The 13,915-nt window shown below is 41.6% G+C and overlaps 2 protein-coding genes and 2 non-coding genes across 4 annotated transcripts; 3 read left to right on the plus strand and 1 right to left on the minus strand.

The window, feature by feature from the left end:
* Window positions 1-1,044: 1,044 nt before the first annotated feature.
* Window positions 1,045-8,191, plus strand: pabir2 (PABIR family member 2). Its single transcript, XM_041944109.1, has 10 exons — window positions 1,045-2,077; window positions 2,205-2,283; window positions 2,378-2,431; window positions 2,861-2,904; window positions 3,031-3,085; window positions 3,400-3,501; window positions 4,398-4,483; window positions 4,839-4,903; window positions 5,276-5,372; window positions 5,925-8,191. Exons 1-10 carry the CDS (start codon window positions 1,953-1,955, stop codon window positions 6,061-6,063), a joined length of 846 nt encoding a protein of 281 aa, XP_041800043.1. The 5' UTR covers window positions 1,045-1,952; the 3' UTR covers window positions 6,064-8,191.
* Window positions 2,488-2,628, plus strand: LOC121612119. Its single transcript, XR_006007137.1, has one exon. It is a non-coding gene; the product is annotated as a small nucleolar RNA U109 (small nucleolar RNA).
* On the plus strand, window positions 3,165-3,312 carry LOC121612118. Its single transcript, XR_006007136.1, has one exon. It is a non-coding gene; the product is annotated as a small nucleolar RNA U109 (small nucleolar RNA).
* mospd1 (motile sperm domain containing 1) lies at window positions 8,131-13,006 on the minus strand. The gene is made up of 6 exons (XM_041944111.1): window positions 12,877-13,006; window positions 11,263-11,563; window positions 11,080-11,155; window positions 10,648-10,880; window positions 9,011-9,172; window positions 8,131-8,827 (listed from the first exon to the last, which is right to left on the minus strand). Exons 2-6 carry the CDS (start codon window positions 11,414-11,416, stop codon window positions 8,796-8,798), a joined length of 657 nt encoding a protein of 218 aa, XP_041800045.1. The 5' UTR covers window positions 11,417-11,563; window positions 12,877-13,006; the 3' UTR covers window positions 8,131-8,795.
* Window positions 13,007-13,915: the final 909 nt, after the last annotated feature.

Raw genomic sequence — 13,915 nt, forward strand, 5'->3', positions numbered from 1 at the left:
AGTGGTTCCATCACTGTGAACCAATGTCAAATGAATTTTGCAATACCAGCCATTAAATGTTCACACCCCTCCTGTGACTAGTCGATTCTACTACAAAGCTTTGTATACAGTATAATTTCTTGGCAGTCATTTGTGAAAATAGTGGGAAATGCAGTGGTGATGCAGATAAGAGGAGTGAGTGTTAAGTGAGTTAGTATGTGTCATGTCTAGAAGATAACAAAACTCCTAGCTTTCTAGGAAGTAAATAAGCTGAGTCTGGACAAGTTACATGTGTTTGTCATCTGAACTTGAACTCTAAGCTGCTCATATGTGCAGTAGGTCAGTGATAATGGCCAAACAAAGGACACGTTGTATACTGTATCACCATTAACAGAGTCCAGGAAAACTTACACAATCTACTTAATTAACCGCTGAAAGACATCCTTCATCTTGAACAGATGCTGATTGCAAAGCACATTTTTCTCGCTCGTCTTTTAATGCGTCCAATTATTGTGTGAGCTTGTTTGAAACTGTTTTCTTAATTATCTTAGACTGATGGAGCCTGGATGGTTTGCAAGTCAAGAAAACTTCAATATTATATTTATTCATTCTTGTTGTCATGTAGACAAAGCATTTGCCAGTTCAAACACTATAAATGTTAAATATATATATATTTAACTGGCATGACAATAAATCATATGAACCTATTTGCAGTCAGTATGATAATAGGAGCAGTGGCGTGCTTGGCTGCTGTGAGTAAGTCATGAAAAAAAGGAAGTCTTCCAGAACAGTCGTACCTCCATCCTCCTGCTGTTGTCTGCATAAGACCTCCTGCGGGTGAAGATGTCAGAGGATCAGGTAAAACCCGTATTTGCCATTTTTGAAGAAGCAAAATGTTTAGCTCTTCTCTAATGTGACACTTCACCAGTAATACTGCAGATAGTGTAAATGTAAGAGTTCATCCAGGAACCAGAGGATGCAGTTCGCCACATTGCGCCTTCGCACGCCGGCAAATGAAGCAATTTCATTGGACAGGTCTGCTAACGTTAAAAGGGGCGTGAAGTTTGCTGCTAGCTGCTAGCTCCCAAGCGGCACCTGGGATCTGGTTCATTCTTGGCGGCGTCCCACAAAAACGAAACTGTAGAGCGTTTAATATTTACAACAGGCACGGTTTGGTTTACTTGTGTGATTGGTAGTAGCTATCACGCTGATGGGCAGGAACATTTAGTGGAACGGTCACCCGGCCTCTTGCTGGACATGGCATTGTGGCTATTGGCGCTGATGCTAACTTAGCTCGTTAGCCTGGTAGCTGAGCTGAATCGATTAGCTAGCAAAACGTATAGGCACAGTATCTTACATTAGCTAGCTGCTGTGAGAATCACTTCACAGCAGCGTCGTTGGATTAACGCCACCTGCGTTTAATCCAGGAGAGCAGTCATTTTGCAGTCAGAGTAAGCAGCTGCTCGGTTTGGCTAACGATAGCTAATTTACCGCGCTAACATGCAGTGGTAGCTCGCTTGCGTTTCAGTCGTCACCCGCGGCTGCCTTGCACCAGCAGACTAACGGGTCGGTAGCTAACAGCTACCGGGCATTGTGCGGTATGTAGCCATAGAATGCTAACCATCCATCAGTAAAGTTGGTGACTGGTCTTAACGTTACAAGCAACGTTGGCGCGGGCCAGTTCTGGCTGACCACCGTATAGTTGTAATATGAAGAATTACAGAGATGGCGCTATGATGATTGAAAGTCAGCGTTAAGTTGCTTATAAGTTAGTTACATAGGACACGGCCTTGCAGATTGCTGTCGGTTAACTGCATTGCGCTAGCTAGTTTGTCAGCTCAGTCGCCTGATAGATGATGTTTCTACAAAACATGTAAAGTTAGCAAAGTCTGGAGAGCAACAATGTAACATCACACTGAGCAGTTAGCCATTTTAAGTTCATTGATTGGTGATAGGCAGCGTTAGCTAGCAAAATGAACAATTCAGGAGTCTTGCCACAAGAAAAGATGGAGCTGGATCTGGAGATCCCATCTTCGCTAGTTCAGAGCGATGGACACTTGAGGAGATCCAACAGTGCACCCATGATAAATGGCTTAAGGTTCTACAATATGATACAGTTACAGCAATCTACTGCATAACGTGTTTGTCTTTCTTCATACAAGTACACTGACCTCATGGGCAGCAGATGCATGATATATGATTGGTCTGTGAATTTGTCATTCCAGTGATAATTCCCAAGTGTTCCAGAGAGAGGTCCTGCGTAGCCGGAGAAATAGCACTACAGTTGTAAACAGGCCCAATATGGTACAAAGCTTTGCTAAATACACTTTTACTGGAGTCATTAATTTTTTAATTGTTCAGTATTGAATGTTCTGTTCATGCACATCCTCCTTTACAGGTCCCTTCGTCACCCATTCGCGTCCCCAGCACCAGGCTTCATCAGATTAAACAAGTAAGAAAGGGTGCTGCTGCTGTTTTCCACGTTTGGAAATGGTTCATGTTGAAAAGGAGCATGTCAGACCGCTGTCTCCCTCTCAAGCCATAGGGAGTGACGGTGTCTAAAAACATGCTAGAGTAACAGTTTTTGGAGTTCACAGGGCCATCGATCTTTCAGAGTTGATCAATTGGTAGTATCAGACTCCAACAGAGGAAATGGTTACTCTGGTGTCATCTTCTGGCTCAATTTGATTGCGATAAGTGAAATGAAAAACAGTTCAGATTCAGCTTTTGAGATGGGATTGAGTCTATTACACTGCAATCACATGAGATAGAAACGTGGAGTTTTCACATTGGAATCTGTTGAACAATGTATGTAATTGAGAAAAGCATGCCAGGCAAACTAAGACTTTATAACCATTAACCTGCTTGTGTGCTCTTGCAGGAAGAGGGTGTAGACGTGATGAACCGAGAGACTGCTCATGAACGGTAACAGTGTGTTTGTCAATGCACTTGGTGGATGAAGAGTTTTGTTTGTTTGTTTTTTTTTTTAACCCACATTTGTTGTGGACAGGCATCAACTAGTTCCTTGTTTTCTGTTTTTTGTAAACACAGGGAAGTTCAAGCTGCCATGCAAATGAGCCAGTCCTGGGAAGAAAGCCTTAGTCTGGTAAAGAACGACTCTACATTTTGTCCAACCCTCTTTGGTCTTGTTGATATGTTTGTCTGAATTCTGTTGTACCTTCCCACTGCATGGTTTGGCCCTGGGCCATTGTTGGCCTCTCGATATCTGTCGAGAGGACAAGTACAAACATGCTAGATTAACACTTTGGGAGTTAACAGGGCCACCAGTCTCTCAAGGTCAGACTGAGCTGGTAGTATAATACTCCAACATTTTTTTAATGATTTTTTACCTCTTCACTACACTGTATAGATGATATGTGAGATGAAATGGCCACCAATTTCTTAACCGTGTGTTCTCAGAGTGACAATGATTTGGAGAAGTCGGCATCTTCATCTCCAAAGCGCATCGACTTTGTGCCTGTTTCGCCTGCCCCATCCCCAACTAGAGGAATAGGAAAAAAGGTAGTGACCTCAGTATGTTTATTTCCACATAACCTGATTATACTGTGAGTAACCAGATGACGGCAGTGGTTACAGCATTTGCATAGTTAGTGGTAACCTGATTTTCCTAATAACTTGCGATCACATTAATGAACTGAAGTCTGTGTGGCAGCCAGGAAAACACAAAAACTTTGTTCCTGCTGAAATTTTTTGGGTAAATTTGTTTCTTTTGGTTTTCTGCAGCTTCAAAAAATGACTTCTATATTGCAAACTGCATCAGTGTTTGTGTATAGAAGTCATCTGATTTATTCCCTTTTTTGCTGCATATTTAGGGAATGATAGATTAATATGTCACATTAATTCAAAACATCACAAAATAATAGGGGTGTAACTGTACACACACTCGAACCAAAAGTATTCGACGTGCGTCTTTTGGTTCGGTGACTGTGTGCACTGAACTTAATTTAAAACTCTAAGATTCCCTCATCTTTCACAAAGAGCGTGGTGTTGTTTGTGTGACCCCACTAAGCATGCACTCACATGTGCACACCACAGACAGATTTCCAGTAATTTCGCACAGTGCAGCCTGTAATTACGGTGAACACAGATAAACCAGAGCGTGAAAGTCCTCCAGTATCATTAAAGTCTGCTGTTTGGGAGCCTCACAGTTTCTCAGTTAACTGCTCGGACAGGTGGATGGGATAAAAGCTATATGCTTAATCTTGACCTTAATTTTTAAAAGATAACCTCTAAAAGATACCAAAACAACCTGAACAGTAATGGGAGTGTTGCCTTTATCTGGTCTCAGTCAAATTATGGATGCATTCATGCACATTTGGATGCCTTGATGCTGATACTATATCTTTGGCCTCATTCCAATCTTGTCTGCGTCTTCCATGTCACCTTCTTGCGAGCAGCAGTGTTTCTCTCCTTCACTACAAATCCTTGTGAGCAGCAATGGCCTAACACCCAGCCCGATACCCAGCCCAACACGACGCTTCAGGTGAGCATCAAGTCTTCCTCATCTACCAGTGTTACTTAACTCCTGTTCTAAATGAACATCTCTGTTTACTGCGAGACTACAGGAGCCCCAGCTAGCTCCAGTCTGACTATAACTTCTCCCCCCCATGGCATAAAATATTTTTTCTTTTCCCAGTCTTATCAGTGGAAAAAGATTATTTCTATGTACTCTACAACAATTTATTGCCTTAACTTTTATAAACACGTCAGAGTAAACTAGTAATTTTGTCTGTGTGACAGCTCTTGAGATGACAGATTTAGTGACAGTAGCTGATGGCCACTGATTGGCAGCATGTCAAGATATACTGCTTTGACAGAGTGTTTTCTGTGCTCTTTAGCCGACGGAGTCAAAGCCCAATCAACTGCATCAGAGCCAGCATACTTGGGCCAATAAAACGCAAAGGTGAGGTACCGAACATGCCTGACAATCTTAAATACTTTAAGAATAGTATATTCTCATGTTTGTTTCAGTTCTGCCACCAGAGTCGCATAATGTAAAGCCAGAAGGTATATGTTCAGACCAAAGATTGTTAAGCACAATTGGGGCAATGTTGACTATTTTTGTACGGAAGAGTAACTACAGTATTAAAGCCAATTAAAAAAATATATATATTAAATCTATATTATAGTTGTGTTCATGTGGCCTTTGAATCTCTACTTTATGCTACCAGACTATGATTGCACTAAAACACTCATTTTCATCCGAGCGTCCCTTCTTAAACCAGCCAATGTTTTGAGATGGATTCCTGACTGTCAGGACCCCTTTCCTCTGCAGGTGAGATGGAGACAGAGAGTCAGCCCAAGAGGCTCTTCCAGGGTACCACCACCATGCTGTCCTCTGATGCCTCCAACCTGTCAGATCTCAGTTCCTGGTAAGACTTTGTGGATCAGCAACAAATATCCGAACAACCTGTCAGAGTTACGCTATCTAGATAATTGCCCATAGACAACTCCCCTTTAAATAGTACATACTTCTTAACTGCAAATGTTCTACATTGTATTTTTCACCCAGTAGTTTGTCATAGACAGGCATTCATGGTGTGTTTTTAGACAAAAACGCATCACTTAATTGGCAGTGAATTGTTATTATGCATGACTTTAAATGCCTAGCTGCCTTTGTTGACACACAGCTGTTGGCTAAAACCTTTCCTGTGATTCTTGTGTGTTATACCTCACTCACGCTAAGCTGCATGATAACATTTCACGAGTATGTAAGAATGTACATTAAATATTTACACTGGAGTCTTCCAGTATATTAGTCAGCCATGCTTTAAAGTAATAAGGGAGTCGATGCTACAGTGAAAGGAAAAGAAATGATGTTTATAAGCCCCCAAAATGACAGTCCGGCCTGGGATCCAGCAGATGTTTGCCACGGTCACAATTATGACAACCAACAGTCTTTCTGAACTTGACTTCTTCCTCAGTCACTCTCCAGATTTGCTGGATGGCAGCCTCAGCAGCGTCGGCTCCTCCACTGACTCGCCAGGCAAAATGGAGGGAGTGTCGCCCTCCTCGTCCAGCAACTCCCCCTTCGCTTCCCTCCAGGATTTGTCCCCAAAGTGAGCATGGGAGACCACGAGACACCATGAAGGACTGGAGCCCAAAAAAAAACAGCCTCTCTCCAGGAAACAAGTTTCCTTCGCAGACCCTCCACCTCACCATTGCCTAGATTTGGCTTCAGGGGAATGTTTGTTTCCGAGCGGTTGCTTTCATGGCTACGTTCTGGAGGAGCTAGATGTGTTTGAATTAAGGAAATGAATGCCTTGGATGAATTAATGTATGTAAGAGGTAAACCTAGTGAAACTAGGAATGACTGAAGACACTGTGAGCACCAGCTGCTAGTAGAAGATTTTGGATGGTGCTTGGCTTTCATTGTGATATTGTGTTCATAGGTGGCTATGCTTCAAATCAGTCCTACCAGTCCCCCTCACTGGAGAGAGACGCTGAGCACTGGACAAACAAAAAGACTATTGGATGTGTACATTTCTGTTTTTGTGCTGGAAAGCTTCTGTCCACAGGCCTTTGTATGTACGCAGTCTGCAGATTTTGTAAGAAAAGATTTAACTTATTGTTTTCCTGCTTTGTTTGTAATTATGTACATATTAACCTTGTCAAATGTCATACATAGTTTTCAGTTTGTGATTGGCTGTGTGGTGAATGTGGGCACAAGTCTTCAACAGCAAATTTCTTTGTAAAGAACATGAATTTCTTCTAGGGTACAACGATGGTGATTTCCTTACTGTTCTACTGTAAGAGAAGTTATGTTTTCAGCAGATATTCTTATTTTTATCATAGAGGCTGTGAACTGTGGTGGGTTTTTCTTTCTCAGTTTGGCTTGTAAGCCCCCTCTCACATACCTTGCTGCAACTTGAACTGGCTAGTATGAGTGCACTAGCAGTTAACTGTGGATGAAATGCCACGGACGTCATTGTTGGGTTTTCAACACTAAAGGTTCCTCTGTATCCTGTGTTCTCGTCAGGATGATTTTGTAGATAAGCAGAGTATAGAAATGATGCAGTTTTCTTTCTTCTCGCAAAATGTTCTTATTTATGGAAAAAGCAAAATGTTTATTATAAAAATTGGGTGGTGATAGGCTTCTATCCCCAGTAAAAAAAAGAACCATTTGTGTTATCATTTACACCAAATGAACTGAAGGCTGGAATTTGCAGCAGAAGCAAAATGTCACTGTCACATTGTGAGTAAAGAGACTGCTGTTCCTGCTGTGGTTACATTTATTAATAGAGCTTTTTGCACAGGACACTGTATCCTGTAATGTTACAGCCTGTGTGTATGCAGGGGAGAAGTAAAAGTTTCTCTTAAACAAGAGTTAAAGAACACAGTATGTAAAGGTTAAGCCCTTACTGTGATCTTTGCACCGAGATTTGCTTTACACTGCCGTGGCCCCCGGGGTCCACATTGCCCGTGTAACATCTGAACCCCTTCATGGCTCTGTAGCCCTCAATGTATTACAATGTATGTAGAGGTGGAAGTGATTGTAAATCATTTTATGCAAGTATGTGCCCTTTAATTTACAGAAAGGTGTCGCTGGAGATCACTTACTGAATGTCGTTTTCCTTTATACAAATAAGACAATGGGAGAAGCAGCTTGTCCTGCTGTTAAGTCCTTTTAAAAAGTGTCCAGGGCACGAATTCAGCAAATAATCTCATTGTACTGTGTCTGTGATGGAAAGGTTGTAATCTTCCAAGCTGGCTGACACCATGCCTATGCTTGTCTCTTTCGTGATTGCAATCATAGTGGACATCAGGACTACTTCATTTACTACGTGTGTTTGTTCAGCTGTTTTTAATATTCCAAGAGGTATTTTTCTTGTCCAGAGCACTCAAACTCATTCCAGTTTATGGTATCACTGCATCCAGGGCCACAGTAGGAGTCATCGCTGAACCTTATTTACTGCTGTGGAACCAAACGGTACACACACAGAGGTAAATCAGGTTGGTTTTTGTTGTCAAGCCTGATGACAAGCTGCTCCAGGAAAGACTGAGATTTTTTTTTTCCAGTAACCATCATAATATGCTAGCAGAGGCCTTATTGTGGTGTTATGTGCCCTACACCCTCCTGACCAAATTTGTGAAGAAAATCTGATTTGATCTATGAACATTATACCAGACAGCTGTATTGAGACTTTATTAAATGTCTGATGAAGCATCGATATAGTACGCTGAACAAACCACTGTCTTGAAAAGATCTCTCCTTTGGTGACATGTAAAAGTATCTTGACTCCTGTAAAAATTAAAAACTCGTTCAGATAAGGTATCAACACATGCAAAAAACTGCATTTAGTCCTCAGAGTCTACACTAAAAACGCTTTAAAACACCAATATAATGATGGTTACAGGTGAATACCATAACAAAATTTTAATGGCTTTATATACATGTATCATGTTTGCATGTCCTTCACACTCAAGTTAACCATATTCTGTTACATAATGGCAATAAACATACAGACACAAGGAATATGAGGCCAGACAGCACTTTGAATGGCCTCATGTTTCTTCACAGGCCCTGCTCAGGGACAGCTCCTCTCACACTACCCTTGACCTACGCACTGGAGGCCCCTGCTGTTTGCATCAGTTCAGTATTGTGTCAATTTATGTATTAACACAACTATGTGGATTTGAAAACAACTATACTAAAATGAGGGTGGGGTGATTTGAAGAATAACCCCGCCCCCCTGCTGTCAGCTGTACTCATTGAAGCGCAGTGGTGCCTCGGGTGTGAGACTGTTCTCTTAGTCTTCAGATCGTTTTCCCACCTCCTCTCAGCTTCCAGCACTTCATGTGCGTAGGATGACCATTGTAAGAAGACCTAAAATATAACAAACAGCACAGTGACAAGATGTTATGTACTCCAGCACATACTTTTTCAACACTGTGACTCATACGTGACTATAGCAGCGTGGTTCACATTTAAAAAGGATTTTTAACATACAATGCAAACCTATTCTGTCTTAGCTAATTGCGCACTTGTGTGATTTTTTTTTCTACTTACCAAGAACATAAGCAGCTACAAGTTTCTTGTTAACACTTAAGTGGAGGTAGACAGGCACAGTAGATTCTTGCTCCCCCAGCGTCGGGAGCATCAGGGCGGCCATACACACCAGCCCGAGCAGCACCGTCAGCAGACTGGGGCCTCCAGCAACAGGACGGCTCTCTACACAGACACACGCACACACACACACCGGGGTCAGATGCTTATCACTCAGAATGGTTAATGTGATTTAAAGGATGCAAACAAAGCCAACAATGTCTTAATGTGTCTTTCAAAACGTCTCCTGCCTGTCTGCTAGCTTAACCCCAAGGCCACTGGTTACTACCTTAGACCGCCTAAAATAATGGACATATCGTCTGACTCAACCTAACTCCCACCTAATCCAAAACAGGCAAAGACGTGGAGCGTGGGTCGAGCTGAGGCAGGCCGAATGAAGCCTGGCTACTGAAACCTAGCGGCTAGCTGTCACTCAAAGTGGCCATACCCATAATTCTGCACATGCACTCATTTAAATGAGTGAGTTACTTAAAATTCATCTCTCGTACAGCTATCAAGACCAGGGGAAATTAGCAATAGAGACCAAAGCATCTTTTTGTTCCAGTCTGTAAACATAATTACTTGTGCTGTAAAGTTGGCCATTTTAATATGGGGCTCTATGAGGATTGATTTTCTTTTGGAGCCAGCCTCAACTGGCCATTCATGGAACTGCCAAGGACATACTGAGGACATAAATCCATAATAATGAATATATACTTTCATTTTAAAAAAGGTTAAATGATTTTCTAAAACAGCTTGGCATTGCAGTTTTTAGCAAACATTACTCTAACTGGAGTAAATAGTGTTCTGGACATTTTTCTAGCACTCATTTGGTGATCTAGTGAGAACTGACTGCAAAGGGACGGTATATGTGGAATAGACCCAAAACAAGCATTTAAAAACTGTGCTTTTAACAGATTTTTGGAGGAAGTTGAGAGGAATAATATATCAGGCTTTGGATACATGACAAAAGCTGTTGGTAGGTTGTTGTTGGCTTTCACAGGATAAGCTGACAATACATAATATGTCTAAAATCACCAGACTCATTATTTAGCTTGCATTCAAGTCAGAGGAGAGAGCTAGCACTCAAAGAATGTTGCAGCTAAACAACCCAAGATCAGACAGGGTTTACAAGAGTAAAGCTGATGAAATGATGAGGCTTCACTTGCTCTTCAATTGTAAATGACAGCCTGACAGTGATGACCTGCACGATTGTTTTCTTACTGCACTGGGTGCAAAAGATTGTGTTCTGATTTATACGAGAGGAGGTAACTAACTAACCCTAACCCTAACCCCTCTGAAAAGGAAGCAGGTAATCATGGTATCAGTGAGAAAAACACAGTGCACACTTACATATTGAGCTTGCTACAAGATCAAATATAAATCAGGAGATGACTACAACCTGCACATTATTGTGTTATTACTGTCATACTGTGTTTGTGGGACAAATTAGTTGTTTTATACTAAATAATATTGGTATGTTCACAGGCCACAATAGTCAATGTAACATACCATGTTCTGTGAATGGTGAAAAGTTTTCATATTTCACCTTATAATCATTTGGCTCCATCTAGTGGTAACACAACAGTCCTGCATCCTACCTGTCTGAAAAGCAGTCTGCTCAAAAAACTCCCTCTCTGCAAACTGCTCTTTGATTCTGCGTTCCTCATCTTGGGGCCGGGGGCTGGGCGGCTCCTGTGAGGCGGAGGGACGGAGCGTGGCCGTCACCTCTTTGCGACCCAGAGCTTTCCGCTGACTTTGTTCCGACACCTGCAGTCGGAACTTGTCGTACACCCCATAATGGCATGGCCGCAAATCTCTGTGTCTGATTACTCTGTGAGGACATAGAAAGTTAGACAGACTATTTACCTGGCCCAACAGGAAAGGTGGATGTATAAACAACCACCTGACTCAAAACCTACAAGTTAATATTCAGCAAAGTAAGCAGTAAACAATAAAGAATGGTGATGGGGGATCCACAGGGAATGACAAGCTCATAGAGTCCTGACTGCTGTACACAAAAACAGACTCACATGTCAACACAACACTGTGGTTTAACTGCTCCGGTGGCATCCACCACTGTGTACTTGTTTGGCGCTGTGCACAGCACTGATTAAAACAAAAACAAAACACAATTATCTAGACAATCTCGAGTATATAACAAAAATCTAATACAAGGAATCACAAACAGACTGTGTTTTACACTGCCAACTGACCTTTAAACTTGAGAGCGAACTCATAGGGGTTGTAGAGGGTGAGCACCTGCTTGTGAGACGTCTGATCATCTGCGTAGAAGACGAGCTCAGTGGGGAACACGAACACGGGAAGGTTTCCTTCCACCAGCTCAGGCTGTCGATGCTGCTGCTGCATTGGCTTCAGCTGAGCTCTTCCCCTTCCCCTTCCGTGGTCTGCCTAGGCCCCCCCACCCCTCTCTCCACAAACTATCAAGCTCTGTAAACTCCCCTTAGGTGGAGATGGCACTTCCCGCTATCATCGCCTCAGGGCCATGACATGGTACTGTGAGGAGAAACGGGTGATGAATAATAAAGTATATTTACCCAGGAGGCATTAGTCTTCTGCTTATTTACATTCAGTGACACTTTCAATTTCTGTTCTGCTACATTTCAAGGGGAAATATGGCATTTTTATTGCATTTATACAGCCTGCAACAGCTGCTGATTCTAGTTACTTTGCTGCTTAATATTTTGCATATGACAAATAGGATTAATGTATGTGATGTACTTTCACTTACAGCCCAACTGATTCTGGATTTTTGAGGCATTACCAACACTAATATTTGAGAGCTTAAAAAATGTAAAAACAGTGTATTAGCTGATGATGGTTACCTACGTAATGCAGACACTGTTTCTAAACCACCATAAATATACAGCATCTCTAGCATTTCAGTGCTGCAATTTCTTGTTACTTATTGACCAGCATATATGCCAACACTCTTAAATCTGTAATAAGCTACTACCAAATGGTATATTTCGGCCTAGCTATGGTTAAAACTATTCTGAAGTGCGCGACGCAGTTACACCTTGTACATTAAAATCATGCTTACACAAGATTAAATAACTGGATGCTTTGATCAGCCAAAGGCGATTAATGCGGGAAATATTAAAGAGCAGGACAACAAGAGATGGCCAAAGCGATTTAAACTTATTGAAGAACACTGCGGTTCAACGAGGCAAACACTATTAAGTGAACTCCATGTGGCTGGTCACGTGCTCCCGTGTGTTTACATGGTTACAGTCGAGCTCGAGGAAGCGAGGCTCGTGGTGTTGCAACACTTTTTGTTCTTCACGTTCACACAAAAGTAACAATTAATTTATTATATTAGCAGCGACAAAGCTCTATTCGAGTGTTTTTCCTATCTGAGGTAGATTGTGTCATGAATAGCTACGCTTTGTAACCAACTATATACGTATTTATGCGTAAGCATAAAGAGTAAGCTACCTTTAAACTGCAGAGTAATCAGTTGGTGTCTACGTAAACGGACACAAGAAAATGGGACTTTATACAAATGTGTTGGTTACACATTTAGCAGCATGGTGATTTAAACAAAGCATACTATGCCTATGCTTATTCTCCAACTAAACCCTAGAATTTGACGGCGTTCGCTCGCTCTGACACTGCAATAGCATCGTGATAGTGTAATGCTAACGCAATTCAAGAGCGTTAACGTTGGCTAGCGTTAGCCGACTACGAAAATCCTAGCGTCAGATGTTAGCTGATAGCCACTTAACACTGTCTACACGCAGTGTCATTATACAAAACACAATCCAGAGCTATTTTATTTCAAGGAAAACGTGAGGGTGAGACTTTACCTTGTTGTCAGGGCTCGGATTCGTGTAACGTTTGTGCTATCGCCAGGGTTTGTGCCTCTGATCCCACCCTGTTGTTGTTTCTCTCAAGCTTTTTTCTTTGTCAATAATATACTGCAGACCTCGCAGTGCATGCTGGGATGGCGGAGAGCGAAAGAGTACGTGCGAGACGTCAACAAAGCGGACGTAAAGATGTTCCAAGCAAGGAGTATGTGTAAAATAACTCCATAACGTTCCTTGTGTAAATAGGAGCGTACAAATTCAGTTTGATTTGCGTAATACTTTAAGATATTAACTGTATCAAACTGATTAATCCTGATAATCACAGAGTAAAGTAGCTCAAAATTGTGCTCACATATAGCTACTCTACAGTAGAAGTGCCTTGATTTTGAAATGTTTCACCACGATATACTGACGAAAGTATATAATTGTTTACCTGGCTTTCGTCTTGTACAGACAGAAAAAAGTAAAAGCTTTGACCATACATGCGGGTTGATGTTGGATTTATCAATCCAAAAAAGATCCATCCAACCTATTATTCAGAGGCAGCAAGTGAAAACAAAACAAACCAGTACAGTATAAGCAGAATAACCTGTCGGAAAGAGATGAGGCCTTACGGGTATGCATGGTGTCATTGTTTGGCTACGACTTTCCACTGACCTTTAAATCTATATGGTATTTCCTTATCTCGTTTAATATGACGTCTGTGCTTGTAATACTTATGAGTCTGCGGTTAAGGTGATTTAATGACAAGGTGTTTCGTTCAGTGTTAAAAGGACACATCAAAAATACTCTTTATTGTAACCTCGATGATGCACTCAAGTGCTGTCGGATTTGTTATTATTATGACAGCACATGCAGAACAGGCAATACTACTATGCTTCTATTGCTTGACAGTGAAAGTGACTTTTCCGTTTTTATCTGTTTTGGGTGGGCTGTTTGAAGATTTATATTTATGCATGTAGTATCTCCACTAAGTCTTTGTTTCTAACCCAAATGTGCATCTTATTTTGATTCTGCCATTGCAGCACAAAATGCATGT

This window comes from Chelmon rostratus, chromosome 9, assembly GCF_017976325.1.
Source record: "Chelmon rostratus isolate fCheRos1 chromosome 9, fCheRos1.pri, whole genome shotgun sequence".
Lineage (NCBI taxonomy): Eukaryota > Metazoa > Chordata > Actinopteri > Chaetodontiformes > Chaetodontidae > Chelmon > Chelmon rostratus.

What these genes read in the sequence shown, in the direction of transcription:
- pabir2 (XM_041944109.1), top strand. Translation starts at nt 1,953, where the DNA reads ATGAACAATTCAGGAGTCTTGCCACAAGAAAAGATGGAGCTGGATCTG. An exon ending in CTAGAGGAATAGGAAAAAAG is followed by an intron (nt 3,502 to 4,397) that starts GTAGTGACCTCA and finishes TCTTGCGAGCAG; the next exon opens with CAGTGTTTCTCTCCTTCACT. An exon ending in AGCCCAACACGACGCTTCAG is followed by an intron (nt 4,484 to 4,838) that starts GTGAGCATCAAG and finishes TGTGCTCTTTAG; the next exon opens with CCGACGGAGTCAAAGCCCAA.
- mospd1 (XM_041944111.1), bottom strand. Translation starts at nt 11,416, where the DNA reads ATGCAGCAGCAGCATCGACAGCCTGAGCTGGTGGAAGGAAACCTTCCC. An exon ending in GTTCGCTCTCAAGTTTAAAG is followed by an intron (nt 11,156 to 11,262) that starts GTCAGTTGGCAG and finishes TGTTTTAATCAG; the next exon opens with TGCTGTGCACAGCGCCAAAC. An exon ending in TGTAGCTGCTTATGTTCTTG is followed by an intron (nt 8,828 to 9,010) that starts GTAAGTAGAAAA and finishes GTTATATTTTAG; the next exon opens with GTCTTCTTACAATGGTCATC.